Source organism: Cyprinodon variegatus, unplaced genomic scaffold (assembly GCF_000732505.1).
Source record: "Cyprinodon variegatus isolate N-32 unplaced genomic scaffold, C_variegatus-1.0 Scaffold44, whole genome shotgun sequence".
In the NCBI taxonomy this organism is placed as follows: domain Eukaryota; kingdom Metazoa; phylum Chordata; class Actinopteri; order Cyprinodontiformes; family Cyprinodontidae; genus Cyprinodon; species Cyprinodon variegatus.
Genome location: NW_015150497.1, coordinates 1,226,425 through 1,247,906, shown reverse-complemented (window position 1 = coordinate 1,247,906; position 21,482 = coordinate 1,226,425). Strand labels below are relative to the sequence as shown.

The 21,482-nt window shown below is 37.8% G+C and overlaps 1 protein-coding gene across 2 annotated transcripts in view; it reads left to right on the top strand.

Annotated features, from left to right (window-relative positions):
- Nucleotides 1–20,995, top strand: part of ift80 (intraflagellar transport 80) — a 76,687-nt gene extending 55,692 nt beyond the window's left edge. For both annotated transcript variants that reach the window (XM_015370310.1, XM_015370309.1), the window contains exons 9-20: nt 2,780–2,959; nt 3,791–3,909; nt 5,972–6,046; nt 6,532–6,695; nt 6,779–6,843; nt 8,525–8,660; nt 8,744–8,891; nt 11,590–11,761; nt 15,586–15,675; nt 17,129–17,301; nt 19,052–19,175; nt 19,640–20,995. In XM_015370310.1, the coding sequence (XP_015225796.1) occupies nt 2,780–2,959; nt 3,791–3,909; nt 5,972–6,046; nt 6,532–6,695; nt 6,779–6,843; nt 8,525–8,660; nt 8,744–8,891; nt 11,590–11,761; nt 15,586–15,675; nt 17,129–17,301; nt 19,052–19,175; nt 19,640–19,750 (1,557 nt within the window). In that variant the 3' untranslated portion in view covers nt 19,751–20,995. The remainder of the gene's footprint in view (nt 1–2,779; nt 2,960–3,790; nt 3,910–5,971; nt 6,047–6,531; nt 6,696–6,778; nt 6,844–8,524; nt 8,661–8,743; nt 8,892–11,589; nt 11,762–15,585; nt 15,676–17,128; nt 17,302–19,051; nt 19,176–19,639) is intronic.
- Nucleotides 20,996–21,482: the final 487 nt, after the last annotated feature.

Genomic DNA, 21,482 nt, shown 5'->3' with positions numbered 1-21,482 from the left:
CCACTAGGAGGCGAGGAACCGTGCTAGCATGGTGTGTAAAAGGTCGTAAGGAACCAAACTCAGCATGGTGAACTGATCCAAGCTCTGCATGGATTGGTTTTCAAAGGGTAGTGTAAATGGAGCTTAAGACAAACATAAAGCCCAGGCTACAGTGTGTTAGAGAAGACATCATCAAAGGGCAGGATTTCTGGGTTATTGTTTGGATATATGAATCTAAATCTTGATTATTAGTACACCAAAACAGAGGACATGTTTGACAGAGTCTTAAATATACTGGTAGACCTCATGCTGGTCATAATGGTAAATCTCAGTGATAAGAATAACACTTAAAGGTTATACATCAGTAATTGGGTGCAAGAATAATGAAACTTGATGTAAAAATGAAAATTCATTGGATTCATCACACATAGACTTATATAGTTCAAATGTTTATTTCTGATAGTGTTGATAATGACTTACATCTAATAGAAATCCAAATAAAATTTTCAGAAAAATAGAATATTACATAAGATCAATAAATGTATTTTTTTTTTTTTTATAATATTTTTAATAAGAATTTCAGTTTGGACAGACATTTCTCCCTGGCTCTACCTTGGCTCTACTGTGGCTCTACCTTTCTCATACCTCAGCCAAAATGTTGAGTTATCCTGAGCTATTTTCTGTATTTATGCTGCTACAGTATATGTTTAGGCTGCTGCATCACAAAGGCACCACTTTTCCTCATTCTGCTTCATTCTATCTCTGTTACTGTATATTTTCTGCTTTTTCTTATTGTACAGGTCCTTCTCAAAATATTAGCATATTGTAAAAAAGTTCATTATTTTCCATTCATATATTTTAGATTCATTGCACACTAACTGAAATATTTTAGGTCTTTTATTGTCTTAACATGGATGATTTTGGCATACAGATCATGAAAACCCAAAATTCCTATCTCTCAAAATTAGCATATCATAAAAAAGGTATCTAAACGAGCTATGCACCTAATCATCTGAATCAACAAATTAACTCTAAACACCTGCAAAAGATTCCTGAGTCCTTTAAAACTCCCAGCCTGGTTCATCACTCAAAACCCCAATCACGGGTAAGACTGCCGACCTGACTGCTGTCCAGAAGGCCATCATTGACACCCTCAAGCAAGAGGGTATGACACAGAAAGATATTTTTTAACAAATAGGCTGTTCCCAGGGTGCTGTATCAAGGCACCTCAGTGGGAAGTCTGGGGGAGGAAAAAGTGTTGCAGAAAATGCTGCACAACGAGAAGAGGTGACTGGACCCTGAGGAAGATTGTGGAAGGGCCGATTCCAGACCTTGGGGGACCTGCGGAAGCAGTGGACTGAGTCAGGAGTAGAGCCACCGTGCACAGGTGCAGGAAAATGGGCTACAGGTACCGCATTCCCCAGGTCAAGCCACTTTTGAACCGGAAACTGTGGCAGAGGCGCCTGACCTGGGCTACATAGAAGCAGCACTGGACTGTTGCTCAGTGGTCCAAAGTACTTTTTTCGGATAAAATCAAATTTTCCATGTCATTTGGAAATCAAGGTGCCAGAGCCTAAAGGAAGACTGGGGAGAAGGAAATGCCAGAAGTCCAATGTCAGGTACCCACAGTCAGTGATGGACTGGGGTGCCATGTTAGCTGCTGGTGTTGGTCCACTGTGTTTTATCAAGGACAGGGTCAATGCAGCTATCAGGAGATTTTGGAGCACGTCATGCTTCCATCTGCTGAAAAGCTTTATGGAGATGAAGATTTAATTTTTCAGCATGACCTGGCACCTGCTCACAGTGCCAAAACCACTGGTAAATGGTTCACTGACCATGGTATCACTTTGCTCAATTGGCCTGCCAACTCTCCTGACCTTAACCCCATAGAGAATCTGTGGGATATTGTGAAGAGAAAGTTGAGAGACGCAAGATTCCAACACTCTGGATGAGCTAAAGGCCGCTATTGAAGCATCCTGGGCCTCCATAACACCTCAGAGGCTGATTGCCTCCATGCCACGCCGCATTGAAGCAGTCATTTCTGCAAAAGGATTCCCGACCAAGTATTGAGTGCATAACCGTACATAATTATTTGAAGGTTGACTTTGTTGTATTAAGAACACTTTCTTTTATTGGTCGGATGAAATATGCTATGTTTTGTTACAAATAAATAAATTAAACTGAATTGTTGAAAAGGCTGTATGTTTACACATTTTATAGTAAAGCATATAATGTTGAGGGAAAGTGAAAACTGTATTAGAAAAGGCAGCACAAGTCACAGGGATAACTGTAGTCTGGTAAGAATTGTGAACCAAAGGCTATTAAAGAGTAAGTGAGGCTTTTTCAGGGCAGAGACGCAGGATCCTAAAAAGTCCAGATGATTTGCAAAGCACCACAACAGAGCCACAGACTGCACAATTTTCAGTAGCCCAACATTGCTATCCTGGAAATATTAATGGTTTTGTCTGATTTTCTTACCTCCTTAAGTTTGAAGATTTTATAGGTTGGACAGACACAGAATATTCAAAAATATCACTCTGAATGTTAAGAACCATTACATAAGGGTTTCTCTTTGAATTGCTAAAATAAATTCAGTAATTAAAAATAATTTTCTAATGGGCATGAACTGACATGTAGTCCCTTATAAACCTTTCATGTCAGGCTGCTTCATGTCTTGCAAGAAAAAAAAAAGGTTATGTAAAGGCTAAAAAGACAAGGGAACAGTTAGCTTAAGAGGAAAAGTAACCGGCACATCCACTGAACTTATTTTGAGTCGGTATTCTCTTACTCCCTTCTCTAGTGGTCCTATGCGCTGGAGAAACCCAACACAGGCAGTGTGTTCAGCCTGGCCTGGTCTGCGGATGGCACCCAGCTGGCCGGAGCCTGTGGAAACGGACATGTCATCTTTGCCCATGTGGTGGAGCAGCACTGGGAGTGGAAGAACTTTGTCATCACTCTTACCAAAAGGAGAACCATGCAGGTAAAAAGAGTCAGCCTTTTATTTCAAAATATATGCTATTATTGTTGATCTAAAAATATTGGTCTAAAAGTTGTAATATCCAAGCCCTGCAGTGACAATGACCAGTCTGTAGCTCACTACCTCGCTTTTTACAGTTTAAACTCACAATGACCACAAGGTAGCTTTTGCACGAAGTTAACACACCCAAGTGTACATATACAACCACCGTTCTACCTTCAGACAGGCAAACACGTGCACACCTATAGAAATGAGGAGACATCAACACTCCCTTCTGCCTCTAACCAGTACGGTTTATTAAAACCAAACAAGGTTGCCTTTTAGCTCTTTATTTTCAGCCTTGTTGGTGCTTTTCTATCCCCACCTCCCCACCTCTTATCCCCACAGTCCATTTTTAATAGTGAACATCTGCCAGTGGTTTGTGAATCAGCCAGCTAAATTTACCACCTTGCGGCCGAACCGTATTTATTCCTGGTTGTGTTGCATGTAAATTTGGAAAGCTACAGGGAGGAGAGGAGAGAAGATTTGTAAAGCTGTAAAAATAACCCCACCTTTACCCTGGTGCTGGAAAAAGCTCTTTCATTCATTCACTCAGAACTGGAGAGAAGTGTTTATCATTACAGGTGAAAGAGTAAAGTTTTTTCTCCCTAGCCTATTAAAGGCATGGTGAAGTCCTACACTGGTTTCTGTTGGGCCTACACGAGCGTGCAAAGTTTTGTAAAGCCAGCGTAATGCTGAAATAATAAACAAGTTTTCCTGTGATAAAAAGTTTACATCTGCTTTCTGAAATAACTTTCCTTTTTGCCTTTTACTCATGTCTCTCTTCCTCATCAGGTTAGGAATGTCCAGAACGATGCAGTAGATGTGTTGGAGTTTAGAGACCGCGTCATCAAAGCCTCTTTGGCATTTGACCACCTGGTTGTTGCCACTTCCCTTCAGTGCTACATCTACAAGTCAGTGGTTTTCTTTTTTTTTTTGTCAGTTTGTTGTTTGCCATTTTTACCGTTGGATCCCTTAAATGAAAGTCTACTTTCTCCAGGAAGAAACTATCAGAATATAGTTAATGCAAAGAAGGGACAATTGAATCTTTCTAAGCATGAATAGTTTGAGTCCTGTAATGCGGACTGATCTTTGTCAGTTTATTTCTTACAAACAGAACTAGAACTGAGTCTTAGATCATCTCCTCTGGAAATGGTTTCCCGAGAACCTGGAAATGGCTGAGGAGGCTTTGTAATCTAGCCTCTCAGGTCTAATAAACTAGTTATCTTAAGCTAATTTATGAATTAGCGTTTATATTGAATCTAAGACTACCAACCGAATGGTTGTATTTCTCTCACGAATGTTTTTTTTCTTTCTTGAAGTAAGTACCATAATTTTTTGTTTTTGTACCTTCTTACTTTTGTAATCTTTAATAGAGTTTTTTGTATTATTTTTGAATTCACTATTTTATTAATGTGTTTAATTGTTCTGCCAGTCATCTTACATTATTTTAGTAAACTTTAAAGTGTTTAGATTAATAGATAAGAAAAAGACTTTTCTATAAATGTTAGCTGCTCAATGCCCTTTAATTTTATTTTTTTCAGACATGTTTTTGTTTTCTTTACTTAAATTTATTTTTAATTATATGAAATTTTGTATTTCTAATAGTTGTATAGTTTTTACATCTTATTTTTTATTTTTCATTCATTATCATGTCCTCACAATTTCCATTTTTCTAGAAATCATTTTTTTTTTCCCACAACAACCTTTCTTATGTCAGTATTACATTTGACAGATTTAAATCTTTGGAAAATGTCCTTTAAAGTCGTACGGAAGTCATATTTAAATGTCAAATCATTCTGGCTTAAACATTTATATAAATGTACTCTTTATCAGACTATATTGTCCCAAATGTTTGAAAATTTCTATTTAAAAAAAAATCCTGTCTTAAAATCTGTGGGGTTGTTTTTCGTTATCTTATGCAGGCCAGTTAGTTATATGTCAGCTTGTACACCTAAATTCAGCCAATCGTATACCAATGGTCATCTGTCAATCAAATTTTTTCGGTCACAGCATCTTGATTCATATGTCGCAGCTAATATACGCAATGGTTGAAATAAGAAATAAGAATCATTTACTTTACCATTGAGTTACATCCCATTGTTCACGGGGATGGACGTCTGTGTCTTCAGCAGGTGTAGAGCTAACAGAACTGTCAGTGTTGCGAGGCAAGGGCTCAAACATGAACGGCTGTAAGCCTTCTACACCAAACGAAGCTTCTGCCGCCCTGGCGTCCTCCTCCACAACAACTTTGTCTCTGCTTTCCTCCTCTAAATAAAACATGTATGACGGAGGAGACTCATCCACGACCTCCGAAACAAAACCGTCCTCCTCTTGCATGTTTCTGCTGTCCATAGCGTTCCTTCACAGGGTCGTTGCTTACTGCTACTTGGTCCCAATGTAATTTCCCATTGGGAACCTACTAACACTAAGTTGCTAACTGGTTAACAAGATGCTTTAGAGAAACCGGCTACAATCAAACCTGCTTGCAAACCTTCCACTACAAGAATCCCACCCCCTTGATAAACGACCAATCACATTCACTTTATTCACTCGCTAAAGTCGGGCACCACTCGGGAGAATTCGTATAGCAACCATTGGAACAGCCGCTTCCCTTCGACTTCAACAGTTTTATGGTGTGTTTGTGGCTGCTAAAAGAAAGATGTGTTTTTAATCATCTAAAAAACTGTGATGAGATGTATGGTTTAAAATTTGAATAATGTCTAATTTCTTTTAGCCTCATAATGTCAGATTAAGATGCACTTTAGTTACGCAAATACTACTCCATATTTTTCTCTCAAGTAATGTTGATATCTGCACTTTTTCATGTTATATTTGAAGAATTTTTTTGTCCTCTCATTGTAATTTACTCTACTTTTTTTAACACTAGTCAATTTTTGTCTTTTTTGTTCTTTTTATCTATTGAGAGTAGGATGTTCATATTTTTGTGTGTGTGTGTGTGTGTGTTTGTACCAGCTCCAGGAACTGGAATACTCCCATTATCTTTGATCTGAAGGAAGGAACGATCAGCCTCATCCTACAGGCTGAAAAGTGAGTCTTTCAACTCTGTGCAACAAGTAACAGAACAGGCTGTTGGATGGCCTGTCAGCCTCCTAATGCTTCATTACTCTTCACTGGCCACTCCACAGCCAGCAGCCACACACACAGATTCACACACAAGTACAGGATGTGCTCTAACTTTGCCCCTGTCATACAATAAGGCTGAGAGTGAAACCACTGAGGGAAATTAGATTAATATGGAGTAGCTCTTGTGCAATTCAACGCTCTGACACTTAGCATGGAGCTAAATACATTACTGACTATTTTGTAATCTCAGTTGAATTTGATGCCTTGTACTGAGGGAGTTATCACTATTGAGATGCAGTAGATTTTTTAATTATTGGAATATGTCAGTTAATTATCTCTTTATTTTCCACCATCCTAAGAACTTGTCTATATTTTCTTGCCTCCCTTTGATGCTCCTCTCACCCTAAGCAAAGTTATATGTGTCTTATCTCCTGTACTTTCTTTCTCAGACATTTTTTACTTGTGGAAGGATCGGGATTGTGTACCTTCTCTTATGAGGGTCGGTTAATATCATCCCCCAAGTTTCCGGGTTTGAGGGCAGACATCCTAAATGCCCAGACTGCCTCACTTAGCAATGACACAATCGCTGTGCGTGATAGGACTGATGAAAAAGGTTTGGGAAACTCTTCAAGAGCAGCTTTTTTGGACGTCATATACTGTGTTTTACATTTCTCTTTTCCTTGTTTTAATCTATAGTTATCCTTTTCTTTGACGCCATGACTGGAAAACCCATTGGTGATGGGAAACCCTTGACCCATAAGGTTTGTTCTCCTCTATTTAATCAAACAACGTTTACCAAACCTTGTTTTTCCTTTTCTATAATGATACATTTAACTTCAGACCACAGTATCTTCAATTTAGATTTAAGACCAAATTTTTACTATGCTACTCCAAAAACTACATTTAGATTGTTTTGGATGTATTTATATAAACTAATTAATCAAAACTGTACCTAAATGTGACCAAAAGGAGAGATCAATAAATAAATAAGAGTAAAAAAAGCGAACAACACAAATAAGTCGACTGTTTTTCTTTGGATAATTTTCTCGAATATGTATTTTGAGGGTTCCTGGACTACAAAAGCCATACAAAAATGGATGATTAACACATGGGTTCTTTTTTAGGAGATTTCTTTATATTTCAGTTCTATATTTAATTAGTTATTCAATAAGGAAACAGTTATTGTTATTAAAAGGCTTCGTCCACCTCTGTTCTCTAAATTATTTTGGGTGAGGATCTGTCTTTGCCCTTTCTTATAGAGGTAGCCTCTATGGTCTCAGATAGGTTCTAATTAAAATGTACCTCACCCCTAACTTAACTTTTCCATCTTAAAATATCCATCTATGGCATAAATGTTGATTTAAATGTTGTGGGTTCTTCTGTTTCAGGATAAGTCATCCATTTTATTTTCAAGTAACTTGTGTATTTCTGTTTTAAAACAAACAAAAATAGTTAAAGATGTAAGTAAATATGGAAGTATGATTTCCAGGCCATAATTCTAAACCATGACTGAAAAGATGAGAAAAGAGGAAAAAAGATTAGGAAATAAGCAGACACCTGGGCCCCATTCAGAAAGTGGGATAAGTCAGAACTCGGAATAAGTTTGATATGAAATCCCTGCATACCCAGGATTTTTGATTTAGAAAGCCATGATCCTAAGACAAATTAATCCCGCAAGTGACTCAGAGAAACAACTCTCATCAGTAGCAGGATTTCCTGTTGTTATCCTGACCCTTTTTCCGGTTTGAGCTGAGAACAACAAGGCTTTGAAGGCAATGATTGGTTTCTCACATTTTGAGATTTCAAGCAATATCAGTCACACTTTTAGGTTTCCAGGCATAGTTTTAAGCTTACATGGTATTCACAGGCACTACCCCTTCACTAAATGTAGGATATTATGTTTTATTTTGTAATATTTTTTAAGTTCTCCCTTTTGATTAAACATGTTTCCATGTTTTTTTTTTGGAAATACACCTTATACAGCTGTTTTACAGGGAGGGACATTAAAAAGGACAATGTCTGCACTTTTTTATACAGTATTAGGTCACGAACCAAGGTTTAACTTCCTACATATTAGATGTATATTTGTTGAATAAGGCCAACAAAAGCAGTGTAATTCAGTTGGTAAAGTTTAAGCATAACTAAAGCTTATAACTGGACCATATTTAACTGCCTTTTTAGATTCTATCTTTATTTGCTGCTACGTCCATGTTGCCCCTGCTGGGTTACACCAAGGCCCAGATTTAACACCACACACAGACACACTTTATTCTTTTATGGTTAATAAATGTAATATTAAAGAATAAAACTTTTACCTCCCTATCAAATCCCTCTCATGCATCGACTTGTCTCTGACATATTAATTATCCTTACTTTGCAACAGGAACCATGCTTTTAAACCTTTTTGTTTCATGTCTTTTTGTAATCTCTTTTTTTGTCTAGCTGGAGGTGTCAGAGCTAGCTTTGGACCAGTGCGGCCCATCCACAGAGAGGAAAATCGCACTGATTGACAAGAACCGTGACCTGTACTTGACCTTCGTGCATCATCTTGGAAAGGATCCCAAAATCTGCAAAATCGGTGAGAGAAGCTGCTGAGAACTCAGACCGACCCGTGACCAGCTGCTGCAGACTGATGTGTTAATAATGGGACCTGTCTTGTAGGCAGCATGGTGCACAGCATGGCGTGGAACAATACTGCTAACATCTTATGTGGAATCCAGGATGATCAGTTTACAGTGTGGTACTATCCAAGTGTCGTCTTCACTGATAAGGAACTGCTTCCAAAAACTATTTACACAAAGGATGGCAGGTAGGCTCTGGCGTTAAAATTGTCATTTGAGAATTGAAAATCACTGCTAAAAAATACAATAAATTTTCTATCAAGCTTATTCCAAGGGTAATATTACCATATCCCCTTAGTTTTTATGAGCAGCAGTTGCTGCAGTTCCTCCTGCTCAAAAGTCCTCAGATTTTAGCAGAGGCTATTTGCACTTTTCCTGCACTATTCTTTTGAGACAATTACATTTCAGGTGAGTGGATGCTATATTCTGTCCAAGGCAAATATTCAGCATTGATAGCTGATTTGACAAAGGCAGCCACTGGTGTGCCTGAGCCAACATCTTGCTGCTCGATCTCCTTTGCAGTCCGTACTGAAACCGCACAGACTGAGCAGGAAATATTTCATGTTTTTTAAGTAGTCTGAAATAAAAGAAAAATAAAGTAAGGGGATTTAAAACAAAATTTGCAGTGCCTTAAAAAAGTATTCATACAGTGGTTATGGAAAGTATTAAAGGTGTTCTACATTTCTTCCAGATATAATTTAGAAAAGTATAGCAGGCATATGTGTTTAGACTCCCTTAAGAGGCCATTTTATATCTTAACAGTCCATCTGTTGGTATTTACCCACAAAGTAACCACGGTAGACTTTCTTGTAGAGGAGCTTTTTGCTACATAATCTTTGCAAAATCAATAAAGTTCACTTAAACTAAGAGGAGAAACATCTGTGAACATAGGAGTAGGAAGATGTTCCACATCTCCAGTTTTCTGCAGACTCTAATGGCCGGTATGCTTTGTGTACTATGCATGATGATCGTAGAGATACCATAATTCTTTAGTTGTGGCTCTTAATCTGCAGTCCTACTTGGCACTGTGAGATAATCAACAGGATCATCAGGACAGGTCAACAGGACATCTGTTGGTTGTGCCTTGCAACCAGAGATAACCTTTGATAAGTATCTGTCATACCAAAGTTATTAGTTTCATGTTGCAAACTGTGTTATGGAATGATTTTATACAATAGCTAAAATTGAAAATGCCATAAGAGGTGATCTTCCAGGATTGCTCTAAATTTTGCTTTATTCACTCCCCTTTACTGCGGCCAGTTTATCTGTCTATTAACCCTTTAAAGGGCACTTAGTAAAATCCTTTGAATTAAAAAATTTCAAGTCAAGTGTTATTGAAGAACAGAACAAGATCGTAATAACATTTGAAATAACAAGAAAGTAAACAAGTATTTTCAACGACAATATAAAGGTCAATATAATTACTATAAACAGTGACTTGCCTTAATACAGTAAAAAAAAAAATCCATAGAGCGCTTCTATAAGAAATTTTGGAAAAACCTTTTCTGAATGAAAGAAACAAATTTTTTGTTAGAACACAACCCTTAAAACATTCATGCTGACACAGGAACTTTTGAACTTCGCTTATCGACCTATTGAATTGTTTTTTAAAATCTTTTTTCTTAACATATTAAGTTTTTAACTTGGCTTATTAACTTTTTTACTTAATTTGCAGTAGGCAATATAATCACACACAGTAGGCAATATTTGATTATTTGTGGGATTATATGAAGGAATTACACTCAGCTATAAGACAGAGTTTACAGACCCTGCAGACCACATTTGACCTCCCAATTTTGCTTTGTTTGCTGCAAAGTGGTGTTTATAACCAACAATAAAGGGTTAAGGAAGCTAAGTCCTCAGCATGATGCTGACACCACCGTAATACAACCATAATATGTTGCAATGTAATACCCCAAATTGGACTGCTTGACCATTATCTCTTGCTTATCCTTTTTAAAAGCCAGATTTATGCAGTGCCTGACTGATAATTGTTAAGTCAACAGATTGTCTAGCCTACCCGTGGAACCGTGCATCTTCTCCACGGTTACACGGCTCTCTATGCTGATTCTCTGATTTTTTGGTGCTTCGTCAGGCCTGTATTTCATATTCAGGCCCATCTTTAGGTGGTTTTGTAGTTCTGCCTTTTCCTTTTGGTTTTTGGATGAATGAAAAGCTCTCCATGAGATGTTAAAGTTCGGGATGTTTTTAACATTCAACAGTTTTTACATTTATCACAACTTAACTTCCAAACCCTCCAAGTGACTCTTTTCTCATCATGAGGCATGGTGCTATATGTTAACTAATGCTCTCAAATAACCTTTTGTAAGGCACTGCTAGGGCATTGGTCTGATTGATTCCTTAACATGTGATTGCACAACTTGTTTGCATAAAGGTGAACACTGTATTTAAACATATATAGTAAACATATATTTTATTATATATAGTAATGAAAGATCCATTTTAATGATAACATTGGTCATTCCAAAGTAAGATAGCTCAATGTTGTTTAAAATGGTTAAATTCTATTAGACATGACCAAATATGGCGTAGGTGATTTGGTCAGAGAGAGAGGGATTTTTCGCTCATATGCACATTTTTGCCAATGTCCTGTTGGTGCAAACTGTGTCGCTGGGGTTGACAACAAACTTTAGGGAAGAGTTTGTTTTTTTTAACACTTCCTACCATATGATCACTGAAAATCAAAGGAACAAGTGCACTGTTTGGATATTCCTGTCCATAGTCCCCTATATGGTGTATAACCTTTTGTGTTTCCCATAATTGTCCCACTCTGTGTTGTAGACACACACAGGCTGAGTCATATGTGAAAGACATGAGAATATAATGTGCTGGTTTGATTTTATCTGTGTCTATGTCTTTGCAAAGCGAGTTTGGTCGTGCACCCCACATTCTGAGCTACGTTGGAGCCAAGGCGACGCTGCGCCGAGGGGACGGTTCATTGGTGTACAGCAACGTACCCCTTTATCCTGCTCTCCTGCATGAGTACTGCACCTCCGCACGCTGGGAAGATGCATTGCGTCTCTGCCGATTCGCCAAAGTAAGATATTGACCCTTCTCAGATAACGTCTGCTGGTCGCAGCTTCATTATTGCTCCTATGGTATTGTTTGTTTGCTGCCATAGTGAAACCTTTTTTTTGTCATTTAATTGTTATTTTTACAAATAGAAATCTTGAAAGTGTGGTGTATATTCGACCGATGGAGGAGCAGGCATTTCAGGCTCTAGATGTGTAAAGCTGATGGACAGATGTTGGAGCTAAAAGCAGTTCTGTAAAGATTTAACTTGGTATACAATTGTAGACCATAACTTTCGATTTCTATCTAAAAAAAAGGCTGAAAAGGATGAGTTTTTCCTTTCCTACCTCATGATGATGAACTAATCTGTGTAAGTATGTCAAATAAAATCACAGTAAATGGTATTAAGGTGTTTGCTTGCAACTTGACAGTAAATATCCCATGTATGTAGAGAACTTGACAAAGCTTGTGACAGAAGGTAGTGGACAGGTTTACAAGACAAGAACAGCAGGATTGAATTAGCCTGCAAACCGCCTCGTGACAGCATTTGCCTGATAACACCCCCCACCCCCACACACATGTACACACACACAAATACTTTGTATTTCTATCCCGATTGACACTCTACATTGACTTACATTACTTTATGCTACTGCATTTAAGCCTAAACCTAACTCTAACCATTACCGGCATAATTCTAACACTAACCTTAACCTAAAGTTAATTAACACCATAACCCTAACCTAAAAAATAGGGATCTGTCACATTAAGACTAGCCTTTGATCCCCGTCAGGCCTGTTAGTCTTTAGAAAGTCAGCAAACATACCAAACAAGGTCCTAAATAGTTTATATATACAAGTACACACATACATCTACGCATACACATGTTGTGTCACACTATCCTTGTGGTGGACATTTAATTGACTTAAATTAAGTTTGTATGATCTAACCCAGACCCTTACCATAACTCGTACCATTAGCAACACATACCTAACCCTAAACCTAACCTAAACTCAATTCACACCTTAGTCCGTAACCTAACCCCCATCCTAAGAACTGAACCTTTCCTCATGGGGACCAGTCATATGTCCCACAAGTACCTATAAGTCCCCAGAATGTAGCATATTCCTGGGAAATTGTCCCCATAAATTAACAAAAACATGGCTACCCATAAACACACACCCTCACCCCCACCCAAGACCTCACTTCATAAATACCCACTTAGCTACATGAATGTGAAGACCCTCCAGACATATTCGCTCAGGCGTCCAGATGGAGATCTAGAATGATGCTTTGCTTGTGAGATGATGCTTTAACCACATCCTTAAAAAAGGGAGAGAAGGGTGGTAGAGTGGAGACGGAGAGAGCCGACTCACCAGTTTTAAAAGATTTTCCTCCTGACCCCTCCCTCCTCCTGCAGTTCTGGTAAGCATTTGGTGGCTCTGTGGCTTTTCCCAGAATCCTACTTGCTCTTGTTGTCAGTAAACGGCCGCATATTGGAGCTAATGTATACAAACGTGACATATAGTCCGTGACATCATATTTCTCAAGTACAACAGTTGAATTGCAAAAAAAACAAAACAATGCTTCTCTTTAAATCAAACATTTCTCTGGAGCCTCTGTCACTTTACTGACATCTTCCAGGACCAGTTAGTGTTTGTTTGTTTGCTGGAGTGGTCTCTGATCGAGCTGTTTGTCTTTGTGACAGATGCCAACTATAGAGCTTTTTTACAGGGTGATGGCTCTGAACTGAAGTTTGATCAACGCACGACCAACTACTGTTGAAACTATAGTTCTAATTTATTTTTTCAGAGTAAATATATATATATATATGACTTAGACTTGACTTTATTAATCCCTTGGGATTACTCCCTTCGGGAAATTGTATTTTCAGTAGCAGGAAAAATTGCACATACAAGAAAATAGAGGATGTTTAGACACAGTATATATAATAGAAAAATAGAATCAATTAAAAGAAAAATAGAATCAATTAAAGTATTTATATACATAGACTTAGCTATACAGGCAATTAAACACTCACCTAATCAAAATCAAAGAAACAGACTGATGGGTTGGATGGTTTAATATGTATTAAATGTGAAACTGAAATAAAAGCTGAAATAAAACCAATACATTTTGCATCATTATACAAAATAACAAAGTGAAGCCATGTATCCACGAACATCACCTCAGTATTTATCAAGTGAAATGACTCCTCAGTCAAACATAGAGTGAAATTTAGCTGATTCAGATGCCTTTCATGTCACAGAAACCACATGGCATGCAACCATTACTAGTACTATACCATATTTAGGTTTTGGACACCTCCAAATTGAAATATAAAACTTCTAAGACAAATTAGGTGAGCATAAGTTGCTTCAAAGATAACAGTATTACGTACATATGATGCCATTTTTTTCAACTCGTGAAGGCGTAGTTGGCAACGGAATACCACGTGTGAAACCAGCACTGGTTAGCTCTCAGATAAATAAAATGCACAAATAAACCATCAAGGGATGCAACAAAACTGCAAGCCATAAAAACTCCAAAACTTATATCTAGTTCCATAACACTCCCCACCTGGCAATCGTAGGATGTCAAACTATAGATCACTTGACCAAGTTTCCTTCACTTGAATCAGACTACTGTTATTTCACTACTGTGTGTAAAGGTGTTGATACACTGAACTGAAGAGGGCAAGGAGGCTTGGAACCTGGTAGCCCAGCCCACACATTTTTGGCAAAGGCTTGCAACGCAACTTGGACAAAGCAGACTGCAACTAGCTGTGCCTGGTCCCGGGACATGGTGGCCTAGTCGCTGGAGCTTTGCGCTTAGGTCCCTGAGGCTTTAAGTTCGACTCTCACAGGCTGCCAATCTGGGTCCATGATTAAGACCCTTAACTCCAGACTGCTCCCTGGGTGCCGCAGAGTGGTATCCCAAACTAATTTTTTTTTTAAAAAGCTGTACTTGGTCCCCCATCTATGGCACGGTAACTAGCGAAGTCATGCTCTTCCTGCTTATGCTCCATTATCCAGTGTTCTCTTGGCCCCATCCTAGCACCTGTGCAGATCTGACCGGGTGGATGTCCTCTATTCCATTTGTGTAGAACAGGTATTTTACTACAGGCCCAACCAAGTCCACAAGTGGGATCTGGAAAACCTACTTGGTACAGCGGCATCAAAAAGAGGCTTTGGAAAATATGAGTGTTGCTGTCAAAAAGGGCCAAATAGGAGGAGCAGCCATGGGAAGTTCTCTCCGGCGACGATGCACTGAACTGAAGAGGGCAAGGAGGCTTGGAACCTGGGAACACAGCACCACGTGTTTTGTGCAGGCTTACGACATAACTTGGATAAAGCAGATTGCAACCAGCTGTACCTGGTCCCAGGAGGGGGTTGGCCTAGTAGTTTGAGCTTAGTAGAAGTGTCTTTTTTTATCGGAAAAGCATTTTCATATGTAGCATCTTGGTTTTTAAAACTTACTCCAGCTTCAAAACTTTATTTCCTTGAACAAATTTGGATCTCTTCTCTACAAACCGTTAAACTTAAGACTTTGAATGCTATTCCCAAACCACTTTGACAGATTTATTATGACTTTATTCTATGCTGTTTTTTGTTAAGGCTTTTAATTTGTTTTGTACATAAAGGGCTTTTATAATGGTTTAGTTGTTCGTAAATTTTTTACTTATTTTCTTCAGTGTACTATACAAAAGTGTGGGTCCAGGTTTCCCTAGAAATGTAATTTACCCCTAAAAGAATTAGGGGTAAATAATAGTATTTTATCAAGAAATAAAAATCAATGATACCAGTACTGTCAGTAAAAAATCTTATGTTTTTCCTTTTCCACTTGTAGGATGAGGCTTTGTGGGCGTGTCTTGCAGGTTTGGCAATGGCAAACAGAGACCTAGCCACAGCAGAAATAGCCTATGCTGCCATTAGAGAGGTGAGTGTATTGGTTAATTTCTGAATTTCTGCAAATATACTTCTGATCAAAATCTCTATAAGAGGGGAACAAATAATTTTTGGTCTGTCAGACGTACCCAAGATGTAATTAAATCTAATAAATGCACAAAAGTAACAGGCAAATAGTTTAAGTTGACTTTAAACTCTTGCGGGCTTGAAAACTCCAAAGTTGCACAAGTCATTACCCCACTGCGTCAACATGGACGCACTTTACAACACATCCACTGAACAGTGTGGCTACAGGCTTATAGATGCATCAGTGCTGAACTACTGAGGCGTGAGTCTGCTTATCAAACAGTGTTTTAATAGAGGGGGGGGGGGCAAATAAAAAAGCTATTTTAAAGGTTTTTATTTTTTTTTCAGTACAAACTTACATAATGTTGCTTTGAAACATCTCATTAAACCCTATTTTGGTCTACCTTTACCTGCGTTGAGTCAGAGATTTGTTTGGGTTTCTTGAAAGCCGAATCTGGACCTAAAGACCTTTAATGATGGTGACTGCATCCAAATACGATGGCTTCTGTGAGAGAAGAGCTGAAGGAATGAACATTTCTTCCTTCACCCTTTAGAATTTATATGCAGGCATCAAACAAAGGCTGTTGACAGATTGAAGAAAGTTTTAGTCACTGATACAAAACCAAAACGTCATGGATGTGCCTTATGATTTCCAATGTTTCTTTCATAACAGAGAGACCCAATTGGAGATGTGTTCTATATACCAAGCTTCAGGTTGTGCAAGATCAAAAACTTCATGTGAAGGAGATGTCATACTGGGCATCTCTTGACTGGAGGCCTTATTCTGGGGAGTGATCACTGGGAGTTCAAGCAGAGCAAAGCTGTATTTTTTGTGACAAAGACTTCTCCTAATATTCCACTTTTAAACAATTCTGCCGGTTCTCCAATTCCAAGCAGGAATTTCAAGGATGAAAAACAGGGAAGGTTAATAAAACAGTTGTAGCCTCCAGACCGTATATGAACTTTAAGGAGCCCTCTTCACCACAAAGAGCAGCTGGCCTACTGAAGCCACTCATATCAAGCCAAAAAAGTTAGATTAATCTAGAGCAGACTATTCAAAGTGGCTGTTTTTGGCTATTTTACTTCTGATTTTTCTGGCTAATAGTCCTGAACTTCTAATCATCTGATAACATCCTTCTTAAGTTTAAATTAAATTTTTAGTAGATGACTCAGAATATTGTTGTCTCCTGCTCCTGTTTCTTCTTGTATTTTGAAGCTTTACTGTGTACGACCCAGCAGCGTTAAATGCAAATGCCTTTAATGTTTCCCTGTTCTTAAGGTTTTCGATCACGAGTGTGTATGCAATACTGAGACGGTTTTCACCTGTTCTTACAAAAAAATAACTTAATTAAGAAATATTTTGTTAATCGCTGTGCATTTTCCCTCTCTCTTTAAATGCTCCCCCTTTCTTGGTTTAGTTACCGAGGGTGCAGTACATCAACTTTATTAAAAAGCAGCCATCAAAGGACTCAGCACTGGCCCACATGCTGATGTTCAGTGGTCATTTCCAGGAAGCTGAAGCAACTCTCCTTCAAGCTGGTCTTACCTACCAAGCTATACAATTGAACATTGACCTTTTCAACTGGAACAGGTAGGCTAATCGATGAGTTAATCAACATTCATTATTATTGGCATCATTATCATTCCACTTTTTCATACTTACAGGCCGCCGTACTTATTTTTATCTTGATGTACTGTTACCAAAGAATGATAGTATTATCAACTCTTGTCTTAATTCATAACATTATAAGCAACTATGACAATTCAGTTCATATTTATGTTCATATAGTGAAAAGTTATATGGGGATTGATCCAACCAGTAGGGAAGGTGGTAGGAAAAAACTTTACTTATAAGACATGGTATCAAAGGTTAGCATGGAAGTGTGAGTGTATTTCAAAACTTCCAAGGGCACATCATTTCACACTTTGGGACCTGCAACAGCAAATGCACAGACCTGTCAAGCTATGCTCAGTCCTATTTGCACTCAAGAGCAGCTGATCAGCTGACATAAGGGAGCAAACTGGCGTTTAAGGGCTGGAGCATCTCAGAGAAGTAGGATGATTGTAAAAGTGTATAAAATGATTTTAACATCAATCATAAGGTGAAGCTAAAACTTGTGCCAAATAAAGATGAGCTCAGCATTTTGCAACATCTGGATAGAGGTGATGGGCAAAGCTCTGACCCTGTCATTAAGTCCGGTCCAGTAACTGTCTAAAAGTACTACTTGTAAAGAATTGGCTTTATTTCAGCTAGCTCCCTTAATTGGATTGTCACATTCAAGATCGATGATCTCTTTGACCCCCAAGTCCATGACAAGTTGTTCTTGTCCAAATAATCTATATACAAGTAGGGTTACCAAAAAAATGAATCTTAGTTTTTTTGTTTTTTTCTTCAATATTAGGAAGTTAAAGGTATAGTGGAGGATGTTCATTTCCCCGGTGGATCATCAAAATAAGTGGTCCTCCTAATCATCAATCATTCTGGTGATATGTTTACACTGCAAACACGTTCTGAAAATGAGCAAAAATTTCTAAAAATAAGTGTATTTATTTACCTTTAATTTCAGTAGGTAAATGAGATAGTTTGCCAATGGAATGAGTATTTTTATTCTTGGAATAAGATAATTAGATAATATGTACTTGAAATAAGACAATGTAATTGTTTTTTTCTTATTTTTAATGTAAATTGTCTTGTTCCACTGGCAATATGTCTCTTTTACCTCCTCAATTCAAGAACAAAAAAACTTATTTTGAGAAAAAATTACTTATCTAGATTTTGATATTTTTTCCAGTGTACGTAAGGTCGTCCTACGTGCTCGTCCCCATTTCCACTTACTGGTCTGACAGTGGAAAAATTGCAAATCTTTTTTGGGAAAGTAAGCTTGTATGAGCGATGCAAACAGCAATTTAAACAGAGCGTGCACGAGGAGAAATGGGCTCGTGCATAGTCTGGCAAGCTTATAAAAGCGTTCCCTCTCAGGAGCGGATACAGGGTTGTGCATGTACATTTTTTTTTTAAATGGAGAGGGCATGTCTTTTCAAAAATTCGCAAAAATCATCCACTATACCTTTAAGTGTAATTCAGGCTAAATGGTATTTAGATTGGACTAATGGCGGCACAGAATTTAGAATCTGACAGGAAAGTGGAGAATTAACAGGATGTTCAGTTTGTTTTTATTGATGACACATGCATTAAAGATATTACTCTCTGTTGGGGTATTTTGATATGTAATGTTTATTAGAAAATCTTAAAGGATATTTTATTTGTAAAAAAAAAAAAAAAAAAATTTTTCAACAGTTAATGTTATGTTTCTACATTCTCTGCATTGTTTTGGGTCCAGGGCTCTGGAGCTGGCAGTCAAACATAAGACCCATGTGGACACTGTGCTGGCCTATAGGCAGAAGTTCCTGCAGAAGTTTGGCAGGAAGGAAACCAACAAGAGATTCCTGGAGTATTCTGAAGCTGTATGTTGTGAAAGCTTCTCTGTGGTGTTGTATAAACTTTTGTTGCAGGTTTAAATTTTGTTTTAATTGAATTAACGGTTCCAATTCTTTCCTTTCAAGTAATAGATTTTTTTGCAACTCTTTGATAACATGGAGTGATTTTACATACTATAAGGTTTAGATCAGTTGCTGCTTACATTCTTATCTGGTTAACCTTGTAAAATTAAGCTATCAGCTTAAAGGCTGTTATCATTGACATTTAACTCAAAACTGATTAAAAGAAAACTTATTTTGTATTCAGATACTCATAATTTCATGAAAGTGATGAAAAGATATGTACATTTCAATACTTCAGAGACAAAACAGAATTTTTAAGAATAGGTTTCCTTCTTGATTTGAGCGTCTCTTTTTAAAAATGTGTTGCTTTCTATTCTGATTAGTTCAGGTTGATCTAATCTGATATGACTTTCTGTTTCCCCTTGAAGGTTGAAGTGGATTGGGATAAAATCCAGGCAAAGATTGAGATGGAGTTGGCGAAAGAGCGAGAGAAAGCCGCAAATCCCAGCGTAAAGAGCAACGTGGTGCTACGTCATTAATGTTAAGGACATTTAGGTGGTGGTTGTTTATTTTTTTTATCCACCTCAAGGTGGCACGAGACTGTTACCTAACACATGAAGAGGAAGACACTGTGGCTCCCTATACATTTACCTTTGTAACACAGCAAATCCACCTGGAGGGATTATAGCTGTGGTCTCTTCAGACCAAAGGACAGGGCTGAGGTAAAGTCTCTATGTTCATGTTTGTTGAGGTGAAACATTAAAGGCTATCCATGCAACTGGTTGGCTTATAAATAGTGTCTAATTATTGTCATTAAGACCTGATGACCTCAAGATGTCACTGCTCACTGCAGTTCTTTACCAGCTGGGGAGCTGTTTTATACCAAACTTTAAATGTAGGTAGTCATTCAGCCATCTTTATCAGTGTTTGTTTCTTTAAAATGTGTAATTATTCCTCTGTCTCTAGATACTGGCAGGTTTAGATGAGCATAAATTTTGTTTTGCACTTACAATGGTTAACACACAGCAGCCTTACCTGAATAGTATGTTCTGTTGCCCTTTCTCCATTTGAACAGTGGCTCTAAGAAGTGGATATCTGTTTCACGTCATATTTATATTCCAGGGAAAAAGATGTCTTGGATTAATACAAACTTCCTATGCACTGCAACCAAGTTAAAAAGGAAAACAATGTGTAAATTACAATATTATGAAATAGTTTAGGATGGCAAAAAGGACATCTTAATGTTTTATCTTGTGATTTTTTTCCCCCTTTAACTCCAATAATAGTACCTAAAGAGATGATGTAAGACTTAATATTGCAAAAGATGAAAATTCTTTATGGCTTTTTCCATACTTTTATCTGGAGTAGCAATAATCATATACTTCTGACCTTTATTCATTTCCAGTGAATTGACTGTTTAACTGTTGGGTGTAAATGGCTGGTTTCATTTCTAATCTGTCATGTACATTTTCCTTCATGGGATTTTAATCACGCATGTCTTAGGTGGGCCCATTTTACTGCTTATAGCAATAATGTACAGTCTACTTTTCTTTAGTGAATGTTTACATCAACAGCTACAGATGGTGTACAGACCCAACTCAGCAAGAGATCAAAAGGAAAAAGGGTATAGTAATGTGATGCATCAGATTTGATCCTGGATTTGTAAATACTTTGATATTTATAGCTTTACTTTTGTATGATCGATTTATATATTCTTACATTTGATTCTTTCAAAGCTATGTTTTTGCCATCACTACATTCAATTAATTGAATAAAACAAATGGAAAAATAGAGTTTATGAAAAATTTGTTGATTCTGTCATTTTAGTGTTTGACAAGTCTTGAAGTTTTTTCAATAACCTAATTTGAAACATATATTATGCAGACCCTTAAAGTGTCAAAACGAGACAGATGGACCCAGTAGTCTAGGTGAGACAGTAGGTGAGTAGTTCTGGAATCCAGGAGTCTGCAGTCTGGTCCAGAGTTCCGATCCACTCAGGAACAAACAGATCTGGGTTCCAGGAATCCATCAGAGCATGAAGGCAGGTTCAGAGTCCTGTTCATCGAGCATCCAGCTATAAACAGCAATGCACCTTAGAGTCTAACAGAGGTTCAGGTGGACAGGGCCAGACAGAATCACTCGGGAAATGCTGAAACGCTCTCACCACTCGTTAGGGATTAAACTAGCCTAAAGACCTGGGCTGAAAAATAAACTCCTCACTGGAACATGAACCTTGGAAATAGACCTATATCTAACAAAACTGACAGACAG